At 41.8% G+C, this 24,626-nt stretch overlaps 1 protein-coding gene across 3 annotated transcripts in view; it reads left to right on the forward strand.

Moving 5' to 3' along the window:
- LMX1B (LIM homeobox transcription factor 1 beta) overlaps window positions 1–18,522 on the forward strand; it is a 169,768-nt gene extending 151,246 nt beyond the window's left edge. For 2 of the 3 annotated variants that reach the window (XM_085855152.1, XM_085855153.1), the window contains 6 exons: window positions 10,105–10,337; window positions 12,026–12,201; window positions 12,725–12,802; window positions 12,983–13,097; window positions 13,487–13,639; window positions 14,894–18,522. In XM_085855152.1, coding sequence (XP_085711278.1) covers window positions 10,105–10,337; window positions 12,026–12,201; window positions 12,725–12,802; window positions 12,983–13,097; window positions 13,487–13,639; window positions 14,894–15,051 — 913 coding nt within the window. In that variant the 3' untranslated portion in view covers window positions 15,052–18,522. Of the gene's footprint in view, window positions 1–5,980; window positions 6,090–10,104; window positions 10,338–12,025; window positions 12,202–12,724; window positions 12,803–12,982; window positions 13,098–13,486; window positions 13,640–14,893 lie in introns of those variants that run through there. The other variant, XM_085855154.1, reaches the window with a different exon arrangement.
- Window positions 18,523–24,626: the final 6,104 nt, after the last annotated feature.

Genomic DNA, 24,626 nt, shown 5'->3' on the forward strand with positions numbered 1-24,626 from the left:
TGGCCCAGCGTGACCTCACCAACCATTGTCTCACCATCCGGCACAATTTTCGACTGCAACTGGAAACCTGGGCTCCATAGCTGCATAAGGTTTACATGAGCTGTGCCACCAATTGGTCAAACTTCAAAGGAGAAGGATGGAGTGAGATTGGGATGTACTTGCAGAGGGTCGTTTTTAGGACTAGTACAAGACGTGGTTCGTGCGGAGCAGGAGAGCAAGACAGGATGATGCGGGAAGGAGGAAGAGCGGGGGGGGGGGTGCGGAGGGACGTGGGGAAGAAAAGAGAAACAGAGACTAGAATTTATTGCTTTAATTAGCAGGTCTGTAGGGTCCTATAATCGCCCAACAACCATCACGAGGCAGAGAAACGGCACGGATTAGCGGGGGCGCGGCCCGCAGCTTGTCAACACCATGGGGGGCTTCCAAAAGCGCCACGCCGAGCGAGGCTGTGCTGGAACGCCCGACCTTATATGGCACTAGACCTTATTTTCCACTGCTCGTTTGGGCAAGTGATGCGTTTCGTGGACGGACGCTTTGTTACGACCGAAGGGACTCGTGCAGGTGCATTTCTTGATGGACAACGATCCGATGTTTGCTCACAAAGATCACTTAATCGACATGGACTCAAGAAGCAAGAGAAGTTCAGGCATGATCAGATGAAGACACCGCCGGCTGGTGTATCTGTCCAGCAAGCAAGACCCAGGTTCGGCGTTTTTGGACGACCGAGTGGTCCGCTTTTGGGACCGCGCATAACGTCCTCACCATCTACTTATTGCAGTCACGTGATGTCCGCTCCCCTTCGGGAGGACACACATACAATTACCACGGACGTCCATTTTTTTTCACCGGTACACCAGGGGCATCCGTCTGGCAATTCCATCAGGCAGATGCCTGGCCCATCCCCATCTCTTATGGATAGGACATTCCAGGCACCCACTCGAAGGGACCGCCTCAGGTTAACCCAAGGAGACCACTGTCTGGTGGACGACACCTTAGCACCACCCTGACACACACAACAGTGTGTTTTGCAGAGTGAAATGTCTTGTGGTGGCCGGAGAGCAAATCCTGAAGGTGGCCGGACAATTACCACTGGGACACATAGCCCCTACACAGTCCCGGATGAAGACCACACGATGGTGGAAATGCTGCACCCGAGCCTTAATATTCCTGGTGGGCAGCTGTTTGATTTGCTGGTTCCTCCATTCTGAATACGGATCTTCTCAACCCTTCAACTTATAGATACGTGTACATAGTCCACAATTCAACAACCCTTTACCCAAATATTCAGATAAATATACCATCAGAGATGGGGAATCCCCAGCCATTGAATGAAAAAGGTCATACATATTCCAGATAATGAGGGAGGTGAATTGGAAACAAGACACCATTTGGTCATCATCTCGAAAAAGTTCCCCAGGGGTGAGGAATGTAGCAACCAAAAATAATTTAAATCAGATAAGCGGTTTTCCATTTATTACAAAAAACATTTTTTTCAAGATGGCCACCCCAGCCTGGCCATCTTGGATCCGGCCACGCCCAAAATCAATAGGGTTCTTCTTTTTCAGGTGGTACATGTGTGACCCTAATTTCAAATCGATATGGCGAACAGTTTATGAGTTATCGCACTCACAGCTATAAATGTTGACGCCCGGACGGACAGCCGGACGACCTGGGTGAAAACAATATCCCCCTTCCGCCACGTGGCGGGGGATAAAAACAGATGATCAAAACCTACGCCAACAAAATATAGCCCAACACCAGTGGATCTCAACTCGGTTAAGACTGCATGCATGCATTGAGGTAGATCTTGTGTTAACATGGAATGCCACATCAATCCAATTGTAATTTCAGAAAATGGGAAAACATTCGGTAAATACTTGAACAGGTGTTTAAAGAAAAGAAGATCGATGGGTTCATTTTCAAACATCCCTTTCCACCATTAGGCCTATACATCCCAATGCCCTCCAGGGAATGCGAAAATGACAAGTTCCAAGATTCACCTTCACGATGGTAGTTGTGCCAGTGACGTCAGCATTGTTGGCTTGTTGAATTCATCAATTACCCTGGGCTGTGTGTGCACCACATCAACAAGAAATGGACATCGCTGTCCACAGACCATCACTGAGACCTACAACGGGTTTTGAGGCTCCACGGACAGGTGCACCTCTTCACATCAGACTGGAACTCAATGGTTACATCTTTACTGAGGTGCCACTGATGTAGGGAGGAGCACAAGGATATATATATATATATATATATATATATATATATATATATATATATATATATATATATATATATATATATATATATATATATATATATATATATATATATATATATATATATATATATATATATATATATATATATATATATAAATTTTTGTCTACAAAGTCGAGGCTCATTGAAGAGCAAGTTTACAGAGTGTGGAGGTCATTGCCTCCACCAGCGAAGGTGGACGGAGGTTATGTTTTCACATCTTTGTTTGTCTGTGAGCAAGATATCTCAAAAAAGTTATGACAAATTCGGACAAAACTTGGTGGACAGCTTGGGTAGGTGACAAGAACAAGCCAATTAGACTTTGGTTCAGATCTGGATGGAGATTTCGCCTTTCAATGGAATACAAAACGTAAACTGTTCAGCATGGTGGAGGTATGCGCTCTCCTGAGTGTAATTCTGGTTATGTGGTGTGAATGAAATGTGAGTTCAGAAACAAACAATGTTAGCATCATGTCAGTCACTCCCCCCCCCCCCGCCCCCGTACAATACCGGGAATGAGTCGAAAATAAACAATGAACTAGAAGGGCCTTCGGTAGAGTGCATACCTCCGCCACGCAATGCCTGATCCACAAGAACATATCGGGCCCAATACATTTTTGAAATATGCTATATATCGTTTTAGCCCCATCTCTCAAAGGTGAAGAATCACTTTAAAAATTAAAAAATTCTCGAACCTGTATTCTCAATCGGATCTTCACCAAAATCGAAACAATTCGTCCTTGCCACACACCCAACCTTTCCATCAAATTTCATCCAAATCCGTCCATAACTTTTTAAGATATTGCGATATATATATATATATATATATATATATATATATATATTTATATTTATATTTATATATATATATATATACAAATATATATATATATATATATATATATATATATATATATATATATATAAATATATATATATATATATATATATATATAGCAGTTTCGCCCTATCTCTCAGTGGTGAAGAATCACTTAAAAATTCTCGGATCCGGATTTGTATCCGAATCTTCACCAAAATTGAATAATTTCATCCTTGTCACACCCAACCTCTCCACCAAATTTCATCCGAATCCGTCCTCAACCTAGTGAAATATCAAGCACACAAACAAACAAGAAAAAGACGTCGTACAGAGCACGATACTTACAAAATCCGCCTCCTTCTCCAAAGGTTGCCATGGTTTACATGAAATTGTCCATTTCATTAAGATTAAAATTGACAATCTTAATCAAAGATCAGGTCAATCGGATGAAAAGTGATTACTTTTCAGATTGAAATTGATGATTTTAAAAGTGTGACGTTGAGTTGATCTTTCACCATTTGACCTCAAATATGGTTGGTTTCCAAATTAATTGTTGCACTATGCAATTGCTGCTTAATCCCCAAGTTAATCAGATGAAAATTGACGATTTTTCAGAGGAAAATTGATGATTTTAGAAGTTTGACCTAGAGTTCACCGTTGACCTACTGACCTCAAAAATAAGTTGCTTTCCCAATTCAGTGATGGACGATGCAAATTCTGTTCAACTTTCAAGTTAATCGGATATAAATTGACGATTTTTCAGTTGAAAATTGATTTTAGAAGTTTGACCTTGAGTTGATCGTTTGATCTCACAAATAGTTGGTTTCCCAATTCAGTAATGCATAATGAAATTGCTGTTCAATGCTCAAGTCAATCGGATTGCTGTTCAATGCCAAAACCCCGATCTTTTCTACCCCCGTTAATCCACCCCAAACTCACCTCCTTCAAATTCCCTTTCCTTCCTGAAAGTCGCTGTAGTGTCCATCTTGTATACCCCGTGTTCCCCGCCCCATCCCTCTCTCTTCCACAGATCTCCTAATGTCTCTGTTCCCCACTGTTTTGTCCTTCCCTCTCCCACTCCTCTTGTCTCATCCCCCCCTCCCCCTTGCTGTGCATTGTGTGTTCGCTCTCATATGAGCCTCGACAATGTGCACAAAAAAGTCAATCGGATGAAAAAGGACGATTTTAGGAATTTGACCTTAAGATGACATTTGACCTCAAAATTAATAGGCTTCTCAGTTGAGACCAACTCCACAACTTAGTAAAGTTTCATGACAATCGGTTTAAAATTGTGACCTGAAGGCGATAGACAGCCAAACAGACAGACAGAATAACAGTCGACTTACCAATTCACTTGGAAAAATCTTCGATTTTGCAAGTAAGAAACAGACAAACAAACAAACAAGAAGACGTCATGCAGAGCACGGTACTTGAAAAATCCATCAAACAAATTTGAGCTCAAAAATCATTGGTGGTTGAAGTCAAAGACCAAATATGCAACTCCTCTTCAAATTTCAAGTCAATCGAATGAAAATTGACAATTTTAGAAATGCGGCCGATGTTGACCTCAACAATATTTGGTGGTTGAATTCAGTGATCTGAAATATAAATCCTCTTCAAATTTCAAGTCAATCGGATGAAAATTGATGATTTTAGAAATACCACCTTAGTTGTTGACCTTTTGACCTCAAAAACAAGAGGCTTCTTCCTTATGACAAACACTACCATGTGGTGAAGTTTCGTGTAGATCAGTTTAAAATTGTGACCTGAAGGCGTTAAACAGACAAACAGACAGAATATCAAAATCGACTAACCAATATAATTGAAAAATCTTCGATTTTGCAAGTAACACACAAACAAACAAACAGGAGGAAGGAGAGATGGGGGGGGTGGTTAGGGGGGGTGAAAAAAGCCCTGGTGTTGCCTTAGCGGTTCGGGTGGCTTTTAGATTAGTTGATGGATGTTACAGACCCCACGGTGCCTGAGCAAAGAGTAGGCGACCTATCTCCGGCACCATGAACAAATTCCAAATTCCTACCTGAACTACTGCTAGGAAAGGCAATGGAAAACCACCCAGTGTAACTCCTGCCGGGAAACTTTTGGCAGCACCGATGGTCCGAAACAGGGTATGGTAAATGAAAATCAGTACGCATTAAACAAAGCAAGGGATTGCATGGTCTTGGCTTTTGAGGGTATCTCCGCAATATTAATTATTCACTTGTTGCAATTCTCCATGGTTCACATTCTGTTATCTGGGCTGGCAGGGTAGCCTGGAGGTGTACCCACTTACCTTGCGCTGTCTAGCCTGGGTTCGAATCTTGGCCCACCTATAAACTGTCATCCTGGTGCCTCATATGCAGGGTGATTCATCAATGTGTGTGCCATCCCTCAGATTGATGTTACACCTGTAGTAGTAGTAGTAGTAGTAGTAGTAGTAGTAGTAGTAGTAGTAGTAGTAGTAGTAGTAGCAGCGGTTATCTGAAACTTGGTGTTGTGCACAATCCCCAAATAAATGGGTAGTTTTTAAATCACTGTGTAAGGTGTGCACGATAGGTAGCTTACAGTTGTTCATATCAGTCAATTTAAACTTGTAACCAAACTTGATTTCAACTTTCAATCCAATAACTTCCAGGCCGGGCCCGTCAGTTACCACTCCGATCGTTAACCTCGGGGTGGGACGTGCACATTAAACGGGGGGGGGGAAAAAAATCTTCACAAACCCTAAAAAGAAAACTAATCTTAAACTTAAAACTAATCTTAAACTTCTTAAAAATTTGAAGAAAATTCAACAATAAACAGTGAAATGCAACTTCAGTGAATTCCCATGGATGCTGCCACCTCTTGCCTTCGAGGTCTCTGATTTGCTGTAAAATGGTCACATGCTTTGTCACAACCAATGAGGGACCTCTAAAATGGCGGAAGTGACTGCCTCCTCAGAAATGACTCGGAAATTTGCTGAAGTTGCATTTGCTCCTTCATGGTTGCATTGATGGCATCAGGATGTAAGGTGAACCGAGTAATTGCGAGATTTTGAAATTCGACTTTGGTTTATTCCCTTTTGGAGATGGTGGTGAGCAGGAGCCACGGTGAGGTTTAGCAGGAGCCACAGTGAGGTTTAGCAGGCAGGCCACGGTCCTGGTTTGAGGGCAAACGTGAGGAAGCGGGACAAAGGTGCTGGCGAAGCAGCAAATATTGAACCATGATGGCAAATATTGGAGAGGGAATGGAGCTGGGGGGTTCGAGATAACTGCCTGCTGTCCCCTCAAAGAGCAATGTTAAAGTCTTTTTCAAATCGTTTGGATGAAAAATCTAAAAGGCCAACATTAATTAGAATGGAATCTTCTATTTCTGCATAAAATCGTCTGAATCTTTACACCAAATGAAGCCTCGACATGACTTTCCTTGTCACAGCATCACCGTTGCACATCTTCAACAATTCCGAGGTGGCGCATAATTAATGATAATTCTGAATGCACCGGGGTTGGGGGAGGGGGAGGGGTCCGAGGTTGAGGAAATTAAAATTGACGAAAGGAATGGAAGGAATCGTGGGGGGGGGGAGGGAGCTAGAAAAGAGAAGGGGGAGATGGGGTTGTGAGAGAGAGTGGAGGGAGATGGAGAGGGAGAGAGGGGGAGGGTAGAGAGGGGGAGAGAGAGAGGTAGAGAGGGGGAGAGAGAAAGAGTGGGGGGGAGTGAGAGAGAGGGAGAGAGTGAGAGACAGACAGAGACAGAGGGGTAGAGTGTGGGTAGGGGAGAGAGAGAGAGGGGGAGTGAGAGAGAGTGGGGAAGGGGGAGTGAGAGAGAGACTGAGGGGTCGAGAGAGGTGGAGTGTGGGGAGGAGAGAGAGAGAGCGGGGGGGGGGAGGGAGAGACAGAGACAGAGATGGGGGGAGGAGAGAGAGAGAGGGGGATGAGAGAGAGGGGGATGAGAGAGAGGGTGATGAGAGAGAGAGAGAGAGAGAGAGAGAGAGAGAGAGAGAGAGAGAGAGAGAGAGAGAGAGAGAGAGAGAGAGAGATGAGAGATGGGGGGGGAGGAGAGAGAGCGCGGGAGTAGAGGGAGAGAGACTGAAAGAGAGAATGAGAGATAGGGAGGAGGGAGGGAAAGGGAGAGAGAGAGGGGGAGGAGGGCGAGCGGCGGACAGATATAGAGATATAGTGATGTAGAGATATAGAGATATAGTGATATAGAGATATGGTGATATAGTGATATAGTGATATCGAGATATAGTGATGTAGAGATATCGAGATATAGAGATATAGTGATGTAGAGATATCGAGATATAGTGATATAGAGATATAGTGATGTAGAGATATAGAGATATAGAGATATAGTGATGTAGAGATATAGAGATATAGTAATCGAGAGATGTAGTAATATAGAGATATCGTGATGTAGAGATATAGAAATATAGTGATATTGTGATATAGAGATATAGTGATGCAGAGATATCGAGATATAGTGATATAGAGATATAGTGATATAGAGATATAGAGATATAGCGATATTGAGATATAGTGATATAGTGATATAGTGATATAGTGATATAGAGATATTGTGATATAGTGATGTAGAGATATAGAGATAAAGAGATATAGTGATATAGAGATATAGAGATATCGAGATGTTGTGATATAGAGATATAGAGATATAGTGATATAGTGATATAGTGATATAGAGATATAGAGATATAGAGATATTGTGATATAGAGATATAGAGATATAGTGATACAGATATATTGAGATATAGATATAGAGATATAGTGATATAGAGATATAGTGATATAGAGATATAGTGATATAGAGATATCGTGATATTGTGATATAGAGATATCGTGATATAGAGATTTAGAGATATTGTGATATAGAGATATAGTGATATAGTGATATAGAGATATAGAGACATTGTGATATAGAGATATAGAGATATTCTGATATAGAGATATAGAGATATAGAGATATTGTGATATAGAGATATAGAGATATTGTGATGTAGAGATATCGAGATATAGTGATATGGAGATATAGTGATGTAGAGATATAGAGATATAGAGATATCATAATATAGAGATATAGTGATGTAGAGATATAGAGATATAGTAATAGAGAGATATAGTATTATAGAGATATCGTGATGTAGAGATATAGTGATATAGTGATATAGAGATATAGTGATATAGTGATATAGAGATATAGTGATTTAGAGATATCGAGATATAGTGATATAGAGATATAGTGATATAGAGATATAGTGATATAGAGATATAGTGATATAGAGATATAGTGATGTCGAGATATAGAGATATAGTGATATAGAGATATAGTGATATAGTGATATGGAGATATAGAGATAAAGAGATATAGTGATATAGAGATATAGAGATATAGTGATATAGAGATATAGAGATATTGTGATATAGTGATATAGTGATATAGTGATATAGAGATATAGTGATATAGAGATATCATGATATAGAGATATAGAGATATTGTGATATAGAGATATAGTGATATAGAGATATAGTGATATGGAGATATAGTGATATAGAGATATTGTGATATAGTGATATAGTGATATAGTGATATAGAGATATAGTGATATAGAGATATCATGATATAGAGATATAGTGATATAGACATATAGTGATATGGAGATATAGTGATATAGTGATATAGAGATATAGTGATATAGAGATATAGTGATATAGACATATAGTGATATAGAGATATAGAGATACAGTGATATAGACATATAGTGATATAGAGATATAGAGATATAGTGATATAGAGATATAGTGATATAGAGATATAGAGATATAGTGATGTCGAGATATAGAGATATAGTGATATAGAGATATAGTGATATAGTGATATGGAGATATAGAGATAAAGAGATATAGTGATATAGAGATATAGAGATATAGTGATATAGAGATATAGAGATATTGTGATATAGTGATATAGTGATATAGTGATATAGAGATATAGTGATATAGAGATATCATGATATAGAGATATAGAGATATTGTGATATAGAGATATAGTGATATAGACATATAGTGATATGGAGATATAGTGATATTGTGATATAGTGATATAGTGATATAGTGATATAGAGATATAGTGATATAGAGATATCATGATATAGAGTGATATAGACGTATAGTGATATGGAGATATAGTGATATAGTGATATAGAGATATAGTGATATAGAGATATAGTGATATAGACATATAGTGATATAGAGATATAGAGATACAGTGATATAGACATATAGTGATATAGAGATATAGAGATATAGTGATATAGAGATATAGAGATATAGAGATATAGAGATATCGTGATATTGAGATATAGAAATATTGTGATATAGAGATATAGAGATATTGTGATATAGAGATATTGTGATATAGAGATATAGAGATATAGAGATATAGAGATATTGTGATATAGAGATATAGAGATATAGAGATATAGAGATATTGTGATATGGAGATATAGAGATATAGAGATATAGAGATATAGTGATATAGAGATATAGAGATATAGAGATATAGAGATATAGAGAATAAGCAATTTTCTGATTTCCCAACTGCACGGTTCATCAGTTGGGCACTGTTTTTCATTGAGGTTTCGATCCTTTCAGCCCAGAGACAGACAGACAGAGGGAGAAACATCAGAAAAAAATTTTTTGCTTATTGAGTGTCCTATTCAATCACCTGGATCATCAAATGGGTATGACTGGATATCATCGAAGTTTGGACCTTTCAATCACAGAACCTCTGTGAACAGTGGGTCCACAACCTTAGGTATATCTGAAAATGGATAGAGGGAGACCAAGGGAGAGAAAGGGAAAGAGAATAATGGAAAGGGGGGGTGGGTGGGTGGGAGAGGTTAAAGTTTCTGTCATATTTTCGGATATAATTCAGAGATGACTCCTAATTCCACATTTGTAATGAGTTCCTAAACTGGAGGTATTTTTCCTGCTTCTCCCCCCAAACTCCCCCTGCACATTCCCCCCCCCCAGGCTATTCGTACGGAAGTGCAGCGGGTGTCTTGAGAGCATCTCCCCTTCGGAGCTGGTGATGCGCGCGCTCGAGGCGGTGTTCCATGTGGGATGCTTCTCCTGTTGCGTGTGTGACCGACGTCTCCAGAAAGGCGATGAGTTTGTGCTCAAGGAGGGACAGCTATTCTGCCGCTCTGACTACGAGAAGGAGAGGGATATGCTCAGCGCCATCAGCCCAGCACCTTCCGACTCGTGTTAGATTCTCTTTTTCTTTTGTCATCATCTCTCATCAATATATGTGTTATCGACAAAAATGACACAAGTGCCTTCAAGGAACAATGCGACTTTTTTATTATTTATTTTTATCAAAGCATTGCATCACATTCTTCTGCGTTATCTGGGATAACACTCCCCCCTTAGCAAGTAAAGCGGCCACCAATGAACAATGGATCATTCATGGGTGATGACGTCATCTGTGTGTGACATCGACCTGTTAAACACTAAACTTAGAGCATCATTAGTTTTCAGACGTTTAAACAAACGTCCGAGAATTTATTGTCACATTGTCGGCTGAAACATTTTCGTTTTTATCCCCAGTGGACACCTCTGCGATCCCACATGTATGGACACGTTTTATTGGTTAAAGGGTTCTTTTAAGTTTATGTCATGTCAGAAAAGCTGATTGAAATGAAACTCAAGATGTCAAATCCATTTATCTGTATAACAAAGTGCTGTACAGTATTTGTTGTCAATACAAACTGTAGTTAACCTCGAACGGACAAATACAGGTGAAGTTCTTTCATTAATTTCCATCTGAGTGACGTCAGGGTTTATTCCTACAACGGGAGATGTAGGATTAAGCACTCACTCTTCCATATTTTATTATCTTTAAATAGGAATACAAAAATAATGGAGATTGTTAAATTAAAATTTTTTTTAATTAAATGTACTGTTTGTAAAATATTATTTCCACCTTTCACCACCAAAGGTGGACAGAGGTTATGTTTTCGACCCTGTTTGTCTGTAATTCTGTCTGTCTGTCCGTCTGTCTGTCTGTGAGCAAGATATCCAAAAAAGTTACGGACGGATTTGGACGAAATTTGGGGAATGAGTTGGGCAGGTAACAAGAACAAGCTGATTCGATTTCAGTTCAGGTCCAGAATTCAGATCCGACCTATCAGTGGGATACAAAACGTAAACTGTTCAGGCTTGCAGAGGTATGCGCTCCACCGAGTGCCGTTGTCGTTACCTCCACCACCGAAGGTCGGTGGAGGTTATGGTTTCACCCCTGTCTTTCTGTTAGTCTGTCTATCTGTGAACAGGATATCTCAAAAAGTTGTGGACAGATTCTGACGAAATTTGGTGGACAGGGTGGGTGTCTGATAAGGACAAATTGTTTAGATTTTGTTGAAGATCCGGATCCCGATACTCTAATTCTTAAATGATTCTTCACCATTGAGTGATGGGCCAAAAACGATGTAAAACTCAATATCTCAAAGTTATGAACGGATTCGGACGAAACTTGGTGGACAAGTCGGGTGTGTGACGAGGAAGAATTTATTCGATTTTGGAAGATCCAGATACAAAACTTAAAAAAATTTTTTAAGGCATTCTTCACCATTGAGAGATTGGACCAAAAAAACCATGTGTGGCATGATATCTCAAAAAGTTATGGACGAGTTATGAAAAAAACTAGGTGGATGAGTTGGTTAGGTGACACGAACAAGCCGATTCGATTTTGGTTCAGGTCTGGATCCAGATCTGACCAATCAGTGGTATAGAAAATGTAAACTGTAAAGCCTGGCAGAAGTATGCGCTGTATATATCACTTCTACTGAGTGCCATTCTAGATTTATGAGTATTTCAATGTTCATGAAACTGTAATAATCAATCCCACCAACCCCCAACCAACTCTTCCTTTATAAACCTTGTTCTTCCCCAGTAAAAAGTGAAGACGAGGAGGGGGGACTCAAATCAACGGCCACACAACAGAGTGGCAAAGGTGGCGAGGAGGGAAAGGAGCAAAAGCGACCCAAGCGTCCCCGAACCATCCTGACCACGCAGCAACGAAGAGCCTTCAAAGCCTCCTTCGAGGTCTCCTCCAAACCTTGCCGTAAGGTGTGCAATGACTGCCGATGGTTTGTGTCACTTATCTGCTTTCATCTGTATGGTCTACGACCGTTCTGAGTTTTGCTCGAATGGGTCTTCGCTTTCCCCGTCCCTTGAGGTCTTTGCTTTTGAGGTCGTTGCAGTTTGGTCAAACCATAATATGATGTTACACTCATTATCCAACGAACATGTAACTTTGCTTTGTGGATACGTCATGCGGAGAGTTACATTATGATGTCTTTCACGTCGTGATATGCATTGCCATTGTTCTGGCTTCGGAGTTTTGGAAGCAGCACATCTCAGTGCAACCTGCAGGTGGAAATGAAGCATAATTTTGTTGATTGGATACTTTGTAATCTCCATTGATACTTGTTCATACTCTCGTACAAGCTGAAATTCTCCGGGATCATATGCCCATCAGCTGGGAGTAGCACTCACTCACAGTGCATGATCCTGACGTTGGAAATCGAACCAAGGACATTATAACCATTGGAGAATCGTAATTTCATTGCTGCTTGTTTCTCATCTACAGGTGCGAGAGACGTTGGCCGCAGAGACGGGCCTGAGTGTGCGTGTGGTGCAGGTTTGGTTTCAGAACCAGCGGGCCAAGGTGGGTCTTTTGCCTAGTTTGAACCCTCAAATCAAATGTACAATGATGGATGGCCTGGATAGCACATTGTTCTATCAAAAGGTTGCAAAAATGGCGATTTTGCAAACGCATGAAACCTTCATAAAGTGCAACGGAATGTGATGTGGTAGATAATGGCGTAAGGTATGCCGTGACCACCAGATGAAGAAGCTTGCCAGGAGACAGAGCCAGCAGCAGCAGGAGCAGAGCATGCAAAGGCTCGGACCAGGAAGGGGCCAAACCAGGACCGGCCGACGTCTTAAGGATGAGGGAGACGGTAATGACATCAATGGCTGTGATGTTCTTCAATCACAAACCTTTTACTGACGGGTTAGGGTGCTGTTTGGGTGGTGCTACCTTTTCAATGTTAGTATCTCACTGGCCATCTCAAAATTCTGTATTGTAACTACTCATCAGTTCATGTCTCTTTGGAGGGTCAAATAAATCCATGGATCCACTGAACCAATAGCTCAAGGCAGTTGTGAACTGAGGGCAACTCCTTGCAATAATGTCGAACATGTTAATTCAGTGAAGTGTTCCATCAAAGTGCACAGCACACTTCAATAAGTTTGCCCAGCATGGTAACGCGGCCACAGAATGCTCGTGGATTTTCTCATTACGGATGTACATGGAGTGATGGTCCTGGCTTCGTCCCATGCCCAGCAGACATGGCACGAGGTGGAATGGACGCCATTATTAGCCCTTACAACTCCAGCCAGAACCACAGCCTTGGCCTCGATCAAGCATCCTACAATCCGGAAAGCTTTTGCCAAGGACTCACCCCACCACAGATGCCTGGTGACCACATGAACCCCTATGGTAAGATAATGTTGCTCCTTTGTTAGGACCCCTTCTCTGTCGTATTTAGTCAGCTGATTAATAATGGAGTGTTATTGTCTATACACCCGTTACGGTACCTGGAGAGATCATATGGATGAGTAGTAGAGTCGATAAATTATTCTGGTAGAGCAAGGTGAGGCAAGACCCCGCATTCCCCCACCACACACCACCCCCCCCCCCCAATTCCTCCTGTAAAAACCACAACAGTCCTGATTACATGTTCAGCATCCTGAATGTCTGCACCAGATGGCTCTCTTGATGGTCTAGCAGTTTTAAATGAAAGAGTATTCAGTACACTGAACAGAAGGACTAAGTAGATGGCCTCTGCAGTTTTTTTTTTTTTTTTTTTTTTTTTTTTTTTTTTGTATACCTTGGTCGAGGCTCGAATGAGAGCTAACACACAACTCACAGCAAGGAGGCATGAGACAAGAGGGGTGGGAGTGGAAGGGACAAAACATTGGGGAACAGACACAGGTGAACTGTGGAAGGGAGAGGGATGGGGATGGGACGGGGAACATGGCGAGGAGAAGATGGACATTACAGGGACTTTCAGGAAGGAAAGCAGGAGAATTGAAGGAAGTGGGCTTGGGTGGATTATCGGGGGTAGAAAAGATCGAGGATTTGGATGGGGGAAGATAAGAGGTGGTGGTGAACAGCTGTTTTGAAAGCCTGGAGGGAAGAATGGGAAAGAATAGAGTGAGGAAGTTTATTCCAAAGGCGGGAAAAAGAGGAATGAAAGAGTGAAGATGAGCAGTGATTCGTGATTTTGGTAGTTTTACCAGAAGGGGGTTGTTGGCGGACCTTGAGCGCCCTGTGGAAATGTGGTTGGGACAAATCGCAGAGAGAGCAGGGGGGGCAAGGCTGGAGAGGAGTCGGTAGAAGACAGAAAGACCACCGACCAACCTGCGGTGATTGAGTGAGAGGCCCAAAGACTCAGCTTCATTGCGGGAGATGCCAATGATCTTAAAAGCCCTGGTTTCGACAGCGTGAAGTCGAGAAAGGTGGGAGGCAGGAGCACCAGCCCAGAGGGGAGAGCAGTACTCCATCAGGCTACGGACAAAAGCTTTGTAAGTAGTCAGGAGCTCAAGAGGGCAAGAGGCAGTTGGGAAAGGATGGAGAATAGGAGGAGGAGGGTTGGTCTTGCCACACTTCTCCTGACAGTGACATGTTGCATCACCTTACTGTATATCATGAAAAAAAGCCAACATATTTTAATTGCAACTCACTTTCCAGGAAGTGACGCCATTTTCCACAACCTGGAGGGAGGGACGTCCCTTCTCAGCCAAGCTGACTGCCTCTTAGCCACCACAGAAGGCGGTTCTCTTCCTGCTCGTATGGGCAACCCCATCGACCGGCTGTACTCCATGCAGAATTCCTACTTCACCTCATGAAGCGTGTTTACCTGTCAGCACATGCCCGGCCACAAACCGCCATCCATTTTCTAACCTTGTCCTTTCTGTCTGCGCCTCTTGCTCGTTCGATCGCACAAGCGATTCTGGTGGCACCTTTACCTTTATTACGTACTTTTGAGCTTTGCTCCATGGTTGCTGTCATTCTTCTTTGTTTAATCATTTGTATATTTGTAAATTCTTATGTAGCTTCATCTCCGTATTCACAAATTTCCCTTCATATATTATATTGTTTACTTCTCATCTTATCTTACCCTCCTCCTCCTTTTCCAGGCCCTCTTCCTCTTTCCTGTATTGTCATCCTATTCCTCCATTTCCGATGATTTCATATTCATCCTTTCCTGTTCTTCCTCACTCTTTGCTGCCTCCATCCCTACCCTCTTGAAATCCTTTGGCTTTTGCTCCTCCGACCCCATTTCCACCCATAGCATTAACAGTCATCGCACAACGGTGATATGCATTCATCTCCAGATTATAAAATGAAAAATAGTGTCAGCTAATCCCGGAAATAAAAAAAACAACCTTTAAACCGAAGTCTTGATTAGTAACCACCATCCCCAGGCCACCACCGAAGTTACCAATTAACTTGCTGAAAAACCCGCCGGGGAAGAACCAAAAATGTAATATAACGTCTCGCGATGTCAGTGTGTGAGCGCGCAAACTGCACTCTTCCTTTTCCCACTCCATTTCTTTATTTCCACCTGCTTTCTGCTCGAGACTTTAGTCCAAGAGTGACTTGCTTTCTCCGCCGGTGAGACCCGCGTACACGCGTCCGATTGCTGGAAAATAGACACGAGGCCGTGATGTCGTCACGTCTCGAATTTGAGTACAAACTGACCGGTTACCTCCTGTTTGGCTGTATTTTATTTAGTACGAGCCCTTCTTGGCCCACTAGTCTGCAACAATGGAGAAATAATCCAAACAATAAGACCAATGAGAAATCTGAAAAAAAATTCAAAATAAAAACTTTTCGAATTTTTATTTGTTTAATTTTTTTCAAAAATATTTTGCAGAAAACCTAAGTCGGGACCCCCCCCCCCCCGCCTGGTTATAGCCCAAAAATTTAGTGTCGATCAGCCCAAAGGTCTCGTAGTAGTTACCGGACAAACAGACAAACATACATGCAGATTGCAGACCCTGCTCTGTTTTGTATATTAGATATTTCAATCTGATACACACCAAGTTTTCCTTGAAACAAGCAAAATCCTTCGGCCAGCCTTTGTAAATTAGAGTTTGCTGATGTTTTCTATTCTTCACCGTGATTGAATGTTGGTGGTGCAAATAATTCCCAAAACCAGGAAAGCCGGGGACGGATGGAGAAAGGCATTTGTGGCTTTGTGAAAACAAAACTAAGTGGTTGAAATTTGTCTTCCGACTGGCAAATTCATGGAAAAACACCACCATACACCGCAATTTGGTTACGGTCCAACAAGAGCATCATGCAGGTAACCATCTGGACGTTAATTGGCATAAATTTGTGGATCATTGAAAAAAAAAAAAGGTTTTGGGGGAGGTGGCAGGGTAGAAATGTGTTGGGTTGTCTTCATATTACGTACATAGTGAAAGGATACATTGAGAAATCGCCTCGGAATGGGAAACTTGAAGAAAGGATAAAGAAGATGTGGGGGGCGGGGGGGATTTATGGGAGGGGGATAAAATGGAGAGAATGTTGGGCAAAAAATAAATAAATCCTCAAACAAAAATAAAATAAAATGGAGGAGAGGGGGAGGTGAACAAGAAAAGAAGGAAAGTCAAGAGTTATGCAATTTTGTGTTTTTTACATTATATGTAGATCTATAACATATTGGTGAGAAAGAAAAAAATTATGGAAGTGGGGAGGGGTATGGTGAGACTTTTGGGTTGATCTCAGTGTTACCTGTAAACCCTAAAATACAAAGGTTGGCATCAATGAAATATAGGAGAGGTATTTGTGGATATTTCAGAACACATCTCTCCAGGGTATGACCAAGACCACCGCCCAAATGAGCCGATGTGCAATGGTCACGAGGATACACAGAATTTTACATCAATACCGGTGTCAATGTTGGTGTTCCATTTCAAAACACAAATCTGATTTATTCCTTGATCATTCGTTACACTACAAACAAATGAGAGCTATTCTGAGTTTTCTTCTTTGTCATTGTTGCAAGGCACAACCATCACATTTAAAGGATGATGTTGAAAATTCAATGTCAGGTGACCGGTCATTTGATCTGGTGTGCAAATTGCACTGCTTTATCATATAAAAGAATCGTTTGAACATCAGAAAATGGTGATCCAGAGGGACGGAGGTCTACATGTACAATGAAGACCACCCAAGACCCCGATATTTTAACTTGGCCTTGATGCTGCGCCAGCAGTAATTTGACTTTGAAGACCCAAAAAGTTTTGAGTTTCTTGTTTGTGGGGAACCACATTGCTCTGCTATTCAACTCTTGGGGAGGAGGTGTCCACTCCTTGCTGATGAAGGGCAGTGAGCCAGAAATGCATCCGTGGGTCAATTCCCTTTCCAAGCAGCGAGCTGGAATTGCCAAAAATTGTTAACATGAGGCTGAAATTGGAATATTTCCTTCTTGAATACTTCTTCCTTGATTTCATCCAATTTCCTCACTCCGTCCCCCCACCCTCATTTCCACCCTTCTCTGCATTTGTTTCCCTTAAACCACCTACACAAGGTGCAAAAACAAAACGATCAAACAAATTAGATCTTCATCGAAACCAAGAGCAAACAAAGGTCATATTCAGCAGTGATAGTCACTACTGTAAGGGATTTATATAACTCATGTACACACAGGAAGACCAGTGACATTGCCGAATAGCAAGGACAGACAGGAATGACACTTGACAACTACATCAAAGGAAAGGGAAAAACGAAAAGCCCTCACCATGGGGCTAAACATTTGGAAAGGCACACAAAATGAGTTTCTAATTAAACGAATTCCGTGATGAATTGCTCTTATATATAGATCGGTTTTCCCGGTGACATTCCCAGGACAGTGCGCAGCTCTCGTCATGGACTCATTAAATCTCGATTTGCACTCTCAAAAACGGCAATAAACGTGGATTTGAATAAGACGACGCGTCCGCAGAAAAGAAAAAGTTGTTGCCAAACCATAAAAAGTTGTTTTTATATTTATTTGCTATTTATCGACTTTGTTTCGAAATCCACCGATTCCATTGATTTGTGCAGTATATCTTGTGCAGATAGATGGTCAGTGCGGTTCTGATTTATTTGACAAAGCACGGTGTAATGGGGGTGACGATGTTCCATTATTGTTTATTAGATGAGGTTATTCTCTCGAGTGTACAGTATACAAGGGTTTTCTGCATTTGTGTATCAATATCTTCATATATGACGGCGTCCTGTCTATGTCCATGCAGCATGTTTCCGTGTGAATTATGTCGTAGTTTACAGTTTTGGTTGCAGACGAAATAAAATTGGTTGATCTGGAACGTTTATATCTGGAATATGAAATTCTGTCCAGGTGTGAAACTCTGCTTTTGATGCGACTAGAGTGCAAGACACGAATGACCCTCGCTGACCCTTCCCCTCGACCCGAGTCTGATTGAATACCTTTTTACCCTTGATGTAGCATTGGTGGATCTAAATCTTGTACAGGTTGGAAGACAACACCAACGCAAGGTGAGTTCTAAAAGTGACACTTTTTATTCTGTTGTTTTATTTGTAATCAAATACTCAAACCCAAGCAGTTCAACTAATCTTTAGAGACCAGAATCTGGGCTCGCAGCATGCAGGATAGCCTCGACCTAGAGGGATGTGCACTCGACTTGGAGCCACGAAATCTTATAAGAACCTGGACGACTCCAAATAGTTTGTCGCTGCCTGGGTTCATGGGATGCAGACTTGGAATGAGCCAAATAAACAGAGGGTGCTGGACTGCTGGTGATGTCCAAAGTAAGTATCAACTGATATTAATCAGCAAAGTAGGCTTGTAAACACACAGGCTTTGTCATAAAACTCTGTGGGGATGATTGCTGTGAATAGATGGAACCTCTATCAATTGGTTATCTGAGAGTCGGAGGTCTTTTGCAACCCAATGTTATTTTTCAACACAGCTCGGTTCTTTTTTAAATTATTTATTTATTTAATTTGAATAAGGCTCACTTGGCTGTCCATCTGTTTGTTTGTTTGTCTGCACAAAACTTTCGTGTTTTCCTCTGCAACTGCTTGTTGGATTGAGATAAAAAAAAATTTTAACCATTGGTGCGACGACTCATGTCGAATGTTGTAATGGTAATTATGATGTCATAGCTCACGTGGTGTGGCCGCCATGTTGGAACAAGGACAAATGTGTCCAAGAGCCGCGTCCTAAAGGTTTTGTCTTCACCAGAAGAAGAAGAACAACAACGTGGAGCTCTCTTAGAGCCAGCGTTCGCAACGCGACGTGGCTAAAAACGGAAAAACTTTGGACCACTGTTTCTCTGAAACCTCACCCAGGAAAAAATAGAAACTGGGCACATAGCAACAAGTACTTGGCATGGGGGAAAGTGTGATTTTTTAATGACGTCATAGGTGCTTTTGGTATGACGTCATAATTGCATATGTAGAACGCTAGTCCGATCAGTATGCAATTTTTTGAGGGTCATCTAGGGATAAAATGGCCCACAATTTTTTTTGATGACATCATCGGTGACGTGATTCCACAGCCATATTGTTTTTTTTTTTAACCTTCAAAAATCTCTGAAATGGCTGAACAGATTGAGGCAAAACTTTACACATGACCGCCTGTCCATGAGAAACAAAAGGTTCACACATATGACATCATAGGTCACATGGTTTGGCAGCCATATTGGATTTACCCATAAACGTATTAAAAATCTTCTCCTCCAGAATGTCTGGATCGATCGAGGGGAAACTTCACATCAATATTCCCCAAGGGATGCATGTGCAAGGTTGTTAAGGAATAATAGATAAGTGAAATGGTTTGGCAGCCATATTGGATTAAAGAAAAATATTAAATAATGAATAGACAATTGAATAATGTTATCTAGAACCGCTGAATCAATCGATGTCAAACTTCAAAATTGTGATCGAGTAGTGATGGGGAATATGTTTTAAATTTTAACTTGATCGGTCACATAGTTTGGCAGCCAGAATTATTTAATCTTTTGATGTGGGTTGTTTTTTAAAATATTTATTAATACACCACATCAGGGCAAAATACACCACATCAAGGCAATCGAAGCCAAAACACCAGGAAAAAAAATCGCAGAACCATCAGAAAGCATCTACAAATGAAAATATAAAATAATAATAATGACCGTTGTTACAGCCATTTTCCCCTGCTGTGCAGGGATTGGCTTTTTCTTGAGGCAATGTTTTATGGCCGGATGCCCTTCCTGACGCCAACCCTGGTCGCCTCTTACAACACACAGGGATATGGTACACCCAGTGCCGGATTAAGCCTCGGCTGGCACTAAGGCACATTTTGAAATTTTAGAGAATGGCCTGAAAAATTTTAAATTCGATCTCGGGCTCATGGAAATGGACCTCAGACAAAAGATGAACTGATCCAAGAACAAAATATTTAATACAAAAAAGACAAATATTTAATGTGAAAAGAAAATAGTTTATTTAATCCCTCCATACAATTTGCAGTGTAATGAATATATGCATGATAAAACACGGACAGATTTGGCACTTTGCTTTACAGTTTACGAGACCTTAGATTAAATTGAGATACATATATTAATTACCCTGGCAGGGACAGAAATTAGAAATAATTTGTTTAAAATAAATAAAAATTGACGAAAACTGCTTGTTCATATTAAACAAGGACAAATGTGTCCAAGAGCCGCATCCTAAAGGCAACAACAACAACAACAACAAAACAACAACTTCCGATATTTCGTCACGTGCCTTGATGGAGCCAATAGCGAGACCCGTCATGGACGATCGTCGTTCATGACGAGAAAATCGTGTATTTACGAAATTACAACACATTAAATGGAATAATCTTTAAATAGTAACGTGAACCTCTCGAAGCTTTAAAGCAAATGTCCAAATATATTTAAAAGTTGATGATAGAGGCTCTCAAAAGGCACCGTCTATGCGAGGATGTGTGCAGGTGTTTAGTATATAAGGAGATCCGGATCTTGTACATAAGAGAGCCAAATCCTAAAGGATTTGTTCCTATAAAAGTTCCAAAAGGAGAAGAACAACCAAAACAGACAGAGCTCCCCTCAAGCCAGTGTTCCACACGTGGCTAAAAATGACACAATCTATATGAATATTATGATTATGTCAGATGATGGACAATCCCAAATTCCCATTGACCTCATTTTCTAAAGCTGTAATGCAAAATCTTGCGGTTTGCTGAGACAGACTGTCGCCCAATGTAGGGAAAAACACAATTGTAATGTGATAGATCTGCAGTACGAATACCATTTGCACACTCAATAACGAAAATTTACGTGTCAAATCATAGCCGATAATAATTGTACGTAAAAGAAAAATTGCTGCCGAACTCACTATTTTTGAATAACCATAATTGTTAATCGTGTGCGTGTGTGTGTGCACGTGCGTGGTCACAGAACACTCATTGCATCAGGTAGAATGAACTGGCAAGTTGCTCTTGTTCAGTGTGATCTTGTATCCAGCAGAACCTCTTCACTGTAATGGTGACCATGACCATGAAGCCACACCAGCACTTGCTGCAAGCGTCCTGTCACCAATAGGAGGCACGAGACGTACAGCCAACTCAACTCGGGGAGGAGTAAGAGGGATTCACTCCATGCTGATGAACGCCAGTGAGCCAGAGACCAATCCTTGGATCGATTCCCTTCCCAAAGGGTGTGCTGGCATTGCCAAAAAAAGGCTTCTAGTAGGTGACTAAGCTGTGTTGTGTGGTACAGGGGATTACAGTCACCATTCCAGTGAAGATGTACCATTGGTTATGTATGAGGGTGGCTCAACCCATCCCACAAGAAGCTGGGATTAATGGGGTCATTGAATTAGCAATAGTTGTAGTAAGACTCCAGTTGTGTGTAAATTTATAAGTTTTCTCAGTTGGAATACATGGTACATACAATACTGTATGATGGAAGAGAAACCCAGACAAAGTGTATTATAAGAAACTTTCCATGTGTGAATGGGAAGTTTATGTCTGGTGTTGGCTTCATGGTTATGGTGGTGGGTGTGGGATCCCACTCGGTTGTTTAATTAATACCAGGTGGGGTTGACTCTGCCTGTCATCCTTCCAAGGTTGACAAAATGAGTACGAGCTTGCTGGTATCCTGCGTCAGAGAAGCGATCTGCTTGGACTTTGCCCAATTGCCAAGGAGACTGCTTCGGCAGCACCAACGCTCTGCACAGAGTATGGTCCCAATGGATGAATGGATGGAATGAGAAGTTTTAAGAAAACAATTACAAGCAGGCTCTGACCCAAGAACTGACAATCAATTTGTTACTTACGAAATCTAAAGATGTGTGTGTGTGTGTGTGTGTGTGTGTGTGTGTGTGTGTGTGTGTGTGTGTGTGTGTGTGTGTGTGTGTGTGTGTGTGTGTGTGTGTGTGTGTGTGTGTGTGTGAGCAAATCTAAAGATTTCGTAAGGATATTGATGACTTCCATCCTCTGTTTGTGTGTTTGTTTGTTGGCACGATAACTCGAGAACGGAAGAAGCTACCAATGTCAAATTACACCACGTGATTCAGGAGGGTGATGGCTAGTGCTCATTAGATTTTGGTCAAAATCGGTCAACAGTCAAGGTCACAGTGAGGTCAAACATTCGATTTTTGATGGTTTGGTACAGAATCATCGAAGAAACTTCTGGTTTGCGTCGCGACCTTCTCTTGAGACAGCTTTTATTAGACAAGGTCAGAGGTCAAGTTGACGATTTCGGAAGTACCAGTCTATGACTGCTTGTTTGTGTGTTTGTCGGGTTAGAATCTGAAAAAGGGTGGTGAGGATCAGCTCACAGCTTGGTTAGCACAACTATATCTGAACCAGAACAATGACCTTTCCTGCATTCCCTCCAACGAAGTGAACAATTGAAACACATTCCAGGCCAACTGCATGCATCGCAGGTCACCTTGGTGAAACAAATCAGGACTGAAGATGGCCATAATATCCTGATTTTACACATCAGTCTTGAGAATCTTTCAAGTGATTATTACATCCCATTGTCATCTCAGAAATGAAAGCAAGATGTGCTCGAGCTGAATTCAAGATTCCGACCATACAAGGCCTCTAAATAATTGCAGATCAATCCGTCTCAAGGAAGGATGATCAATGGGAATTTCATCGCATGGTCATGACGTCGCCACCACGAGCATAAACATCTGGGAAATCCACCTAAATCATCCCAGCCTTTGCTCCTGGGATCCTCACCCATGTCCAAACAATTCAGTGGAACCCTTATCTCCGGTCCCAGGGGTCCAGGAGCCGGTTTGCTCATGTAGCACTTAAGACGGGGAGGGGAAGGAGGACGAGGTGGGTGGAAGTGGTGCGTGGTGGGCGAGATGAGAGCAGAGTGCCGACGATGCAAAGCAAATTCCGATAAACGGAGCACTGAAGTTATCTGCATAGGACAGGCGCTCTCGGGCGAAAACAAAGGTACTTTCGAAGAGCCGATTGTCCACAGCTCGTGTTCCCGTAACAAATGAGAGGCTGCAAGAGCCTTTATCGCACGGAGAGCACAAAGGCGTCCTGGTGGTGGCCGAGAGAGATAGATGGCACCCTGAGAACTCAAAGGGGCTTGAGTGACCCGCGACGACTGGTGTAAGGTGCGCGAGGGATCTTTGCCTCCCGGTCCTCTTAAAGTGGATACGGTTCGACTTAGGCAGAGGGCAGCATCTCGCCGAATCAGAGACCAAATCACCTGGACCTCGTATCTTGATTGTTCCAGGGTGACCAAACGCAAGATCGTATAATGGGGAGAATAATTATTAATTGGTAACGTGATTATAATTCGGAGGAGTCCAGCTGATTGAAGGAGAATTTCTGTTTTTATTGATGTAAGGCCCTATCCCCCAATCCATCACGTTTCTCACAATGCGGCTCATGGAAGAGCCATTTTGGCTGTAATAGTATTAGTGGAATTTCTAAAATCCCCATAATATTCAGCTATTATAGGAACAACACCCTTCCACAACTGGACAACCGAATTATAGAAATGGAAGGATATATTCTGAGCTGCCTGCCCCTATACTCCCCTCACCCCCCCCCCCCCCCAAAAAAATGGCAGCCTCAATTCCCAACTGGATCGAATTTACATTCCACTGATTCTTCTTCTTCTTCCATATGGCAGCTTGGCTGCTGGGTAGCCATCATTTTGTTTGGCTGCAACTATGCCACTGATGCTGTGCCCCTCTACCAGTACACTGGTACTCATTTCACCAGCCTCAGAAGGATAACAGGCTGAGTCAACCCCACCTGGTGTTAATTCAGTGGACAACGGGCCTCAAACTGAAGACCCTAAGATCCGAAGCCAGCCACCTGAACCACTAAGCCAACACCAAGCTTATTCCACTGCTTAAGCCGGCTGTCTTAAAGCACTACCATGTATCGCTTAAGATCAAAAGGTTAGGGCATTGC

This window comes from Eptatretus burgeri, chromosome 14 (genome assembly GCF_056783735.1).
Source record: "Eptatretus burgeri isolate ZD-2024b chromosome 14, Ebu_testis_v1, whole genome shotgun sequence".
Classification (NCBI taxonomy): Eukaryota; Metazoa; Chordata; class Myxini; order Myxiniformes; family Myxinidae; genus Eptatretus; species Eptatretus burgeri.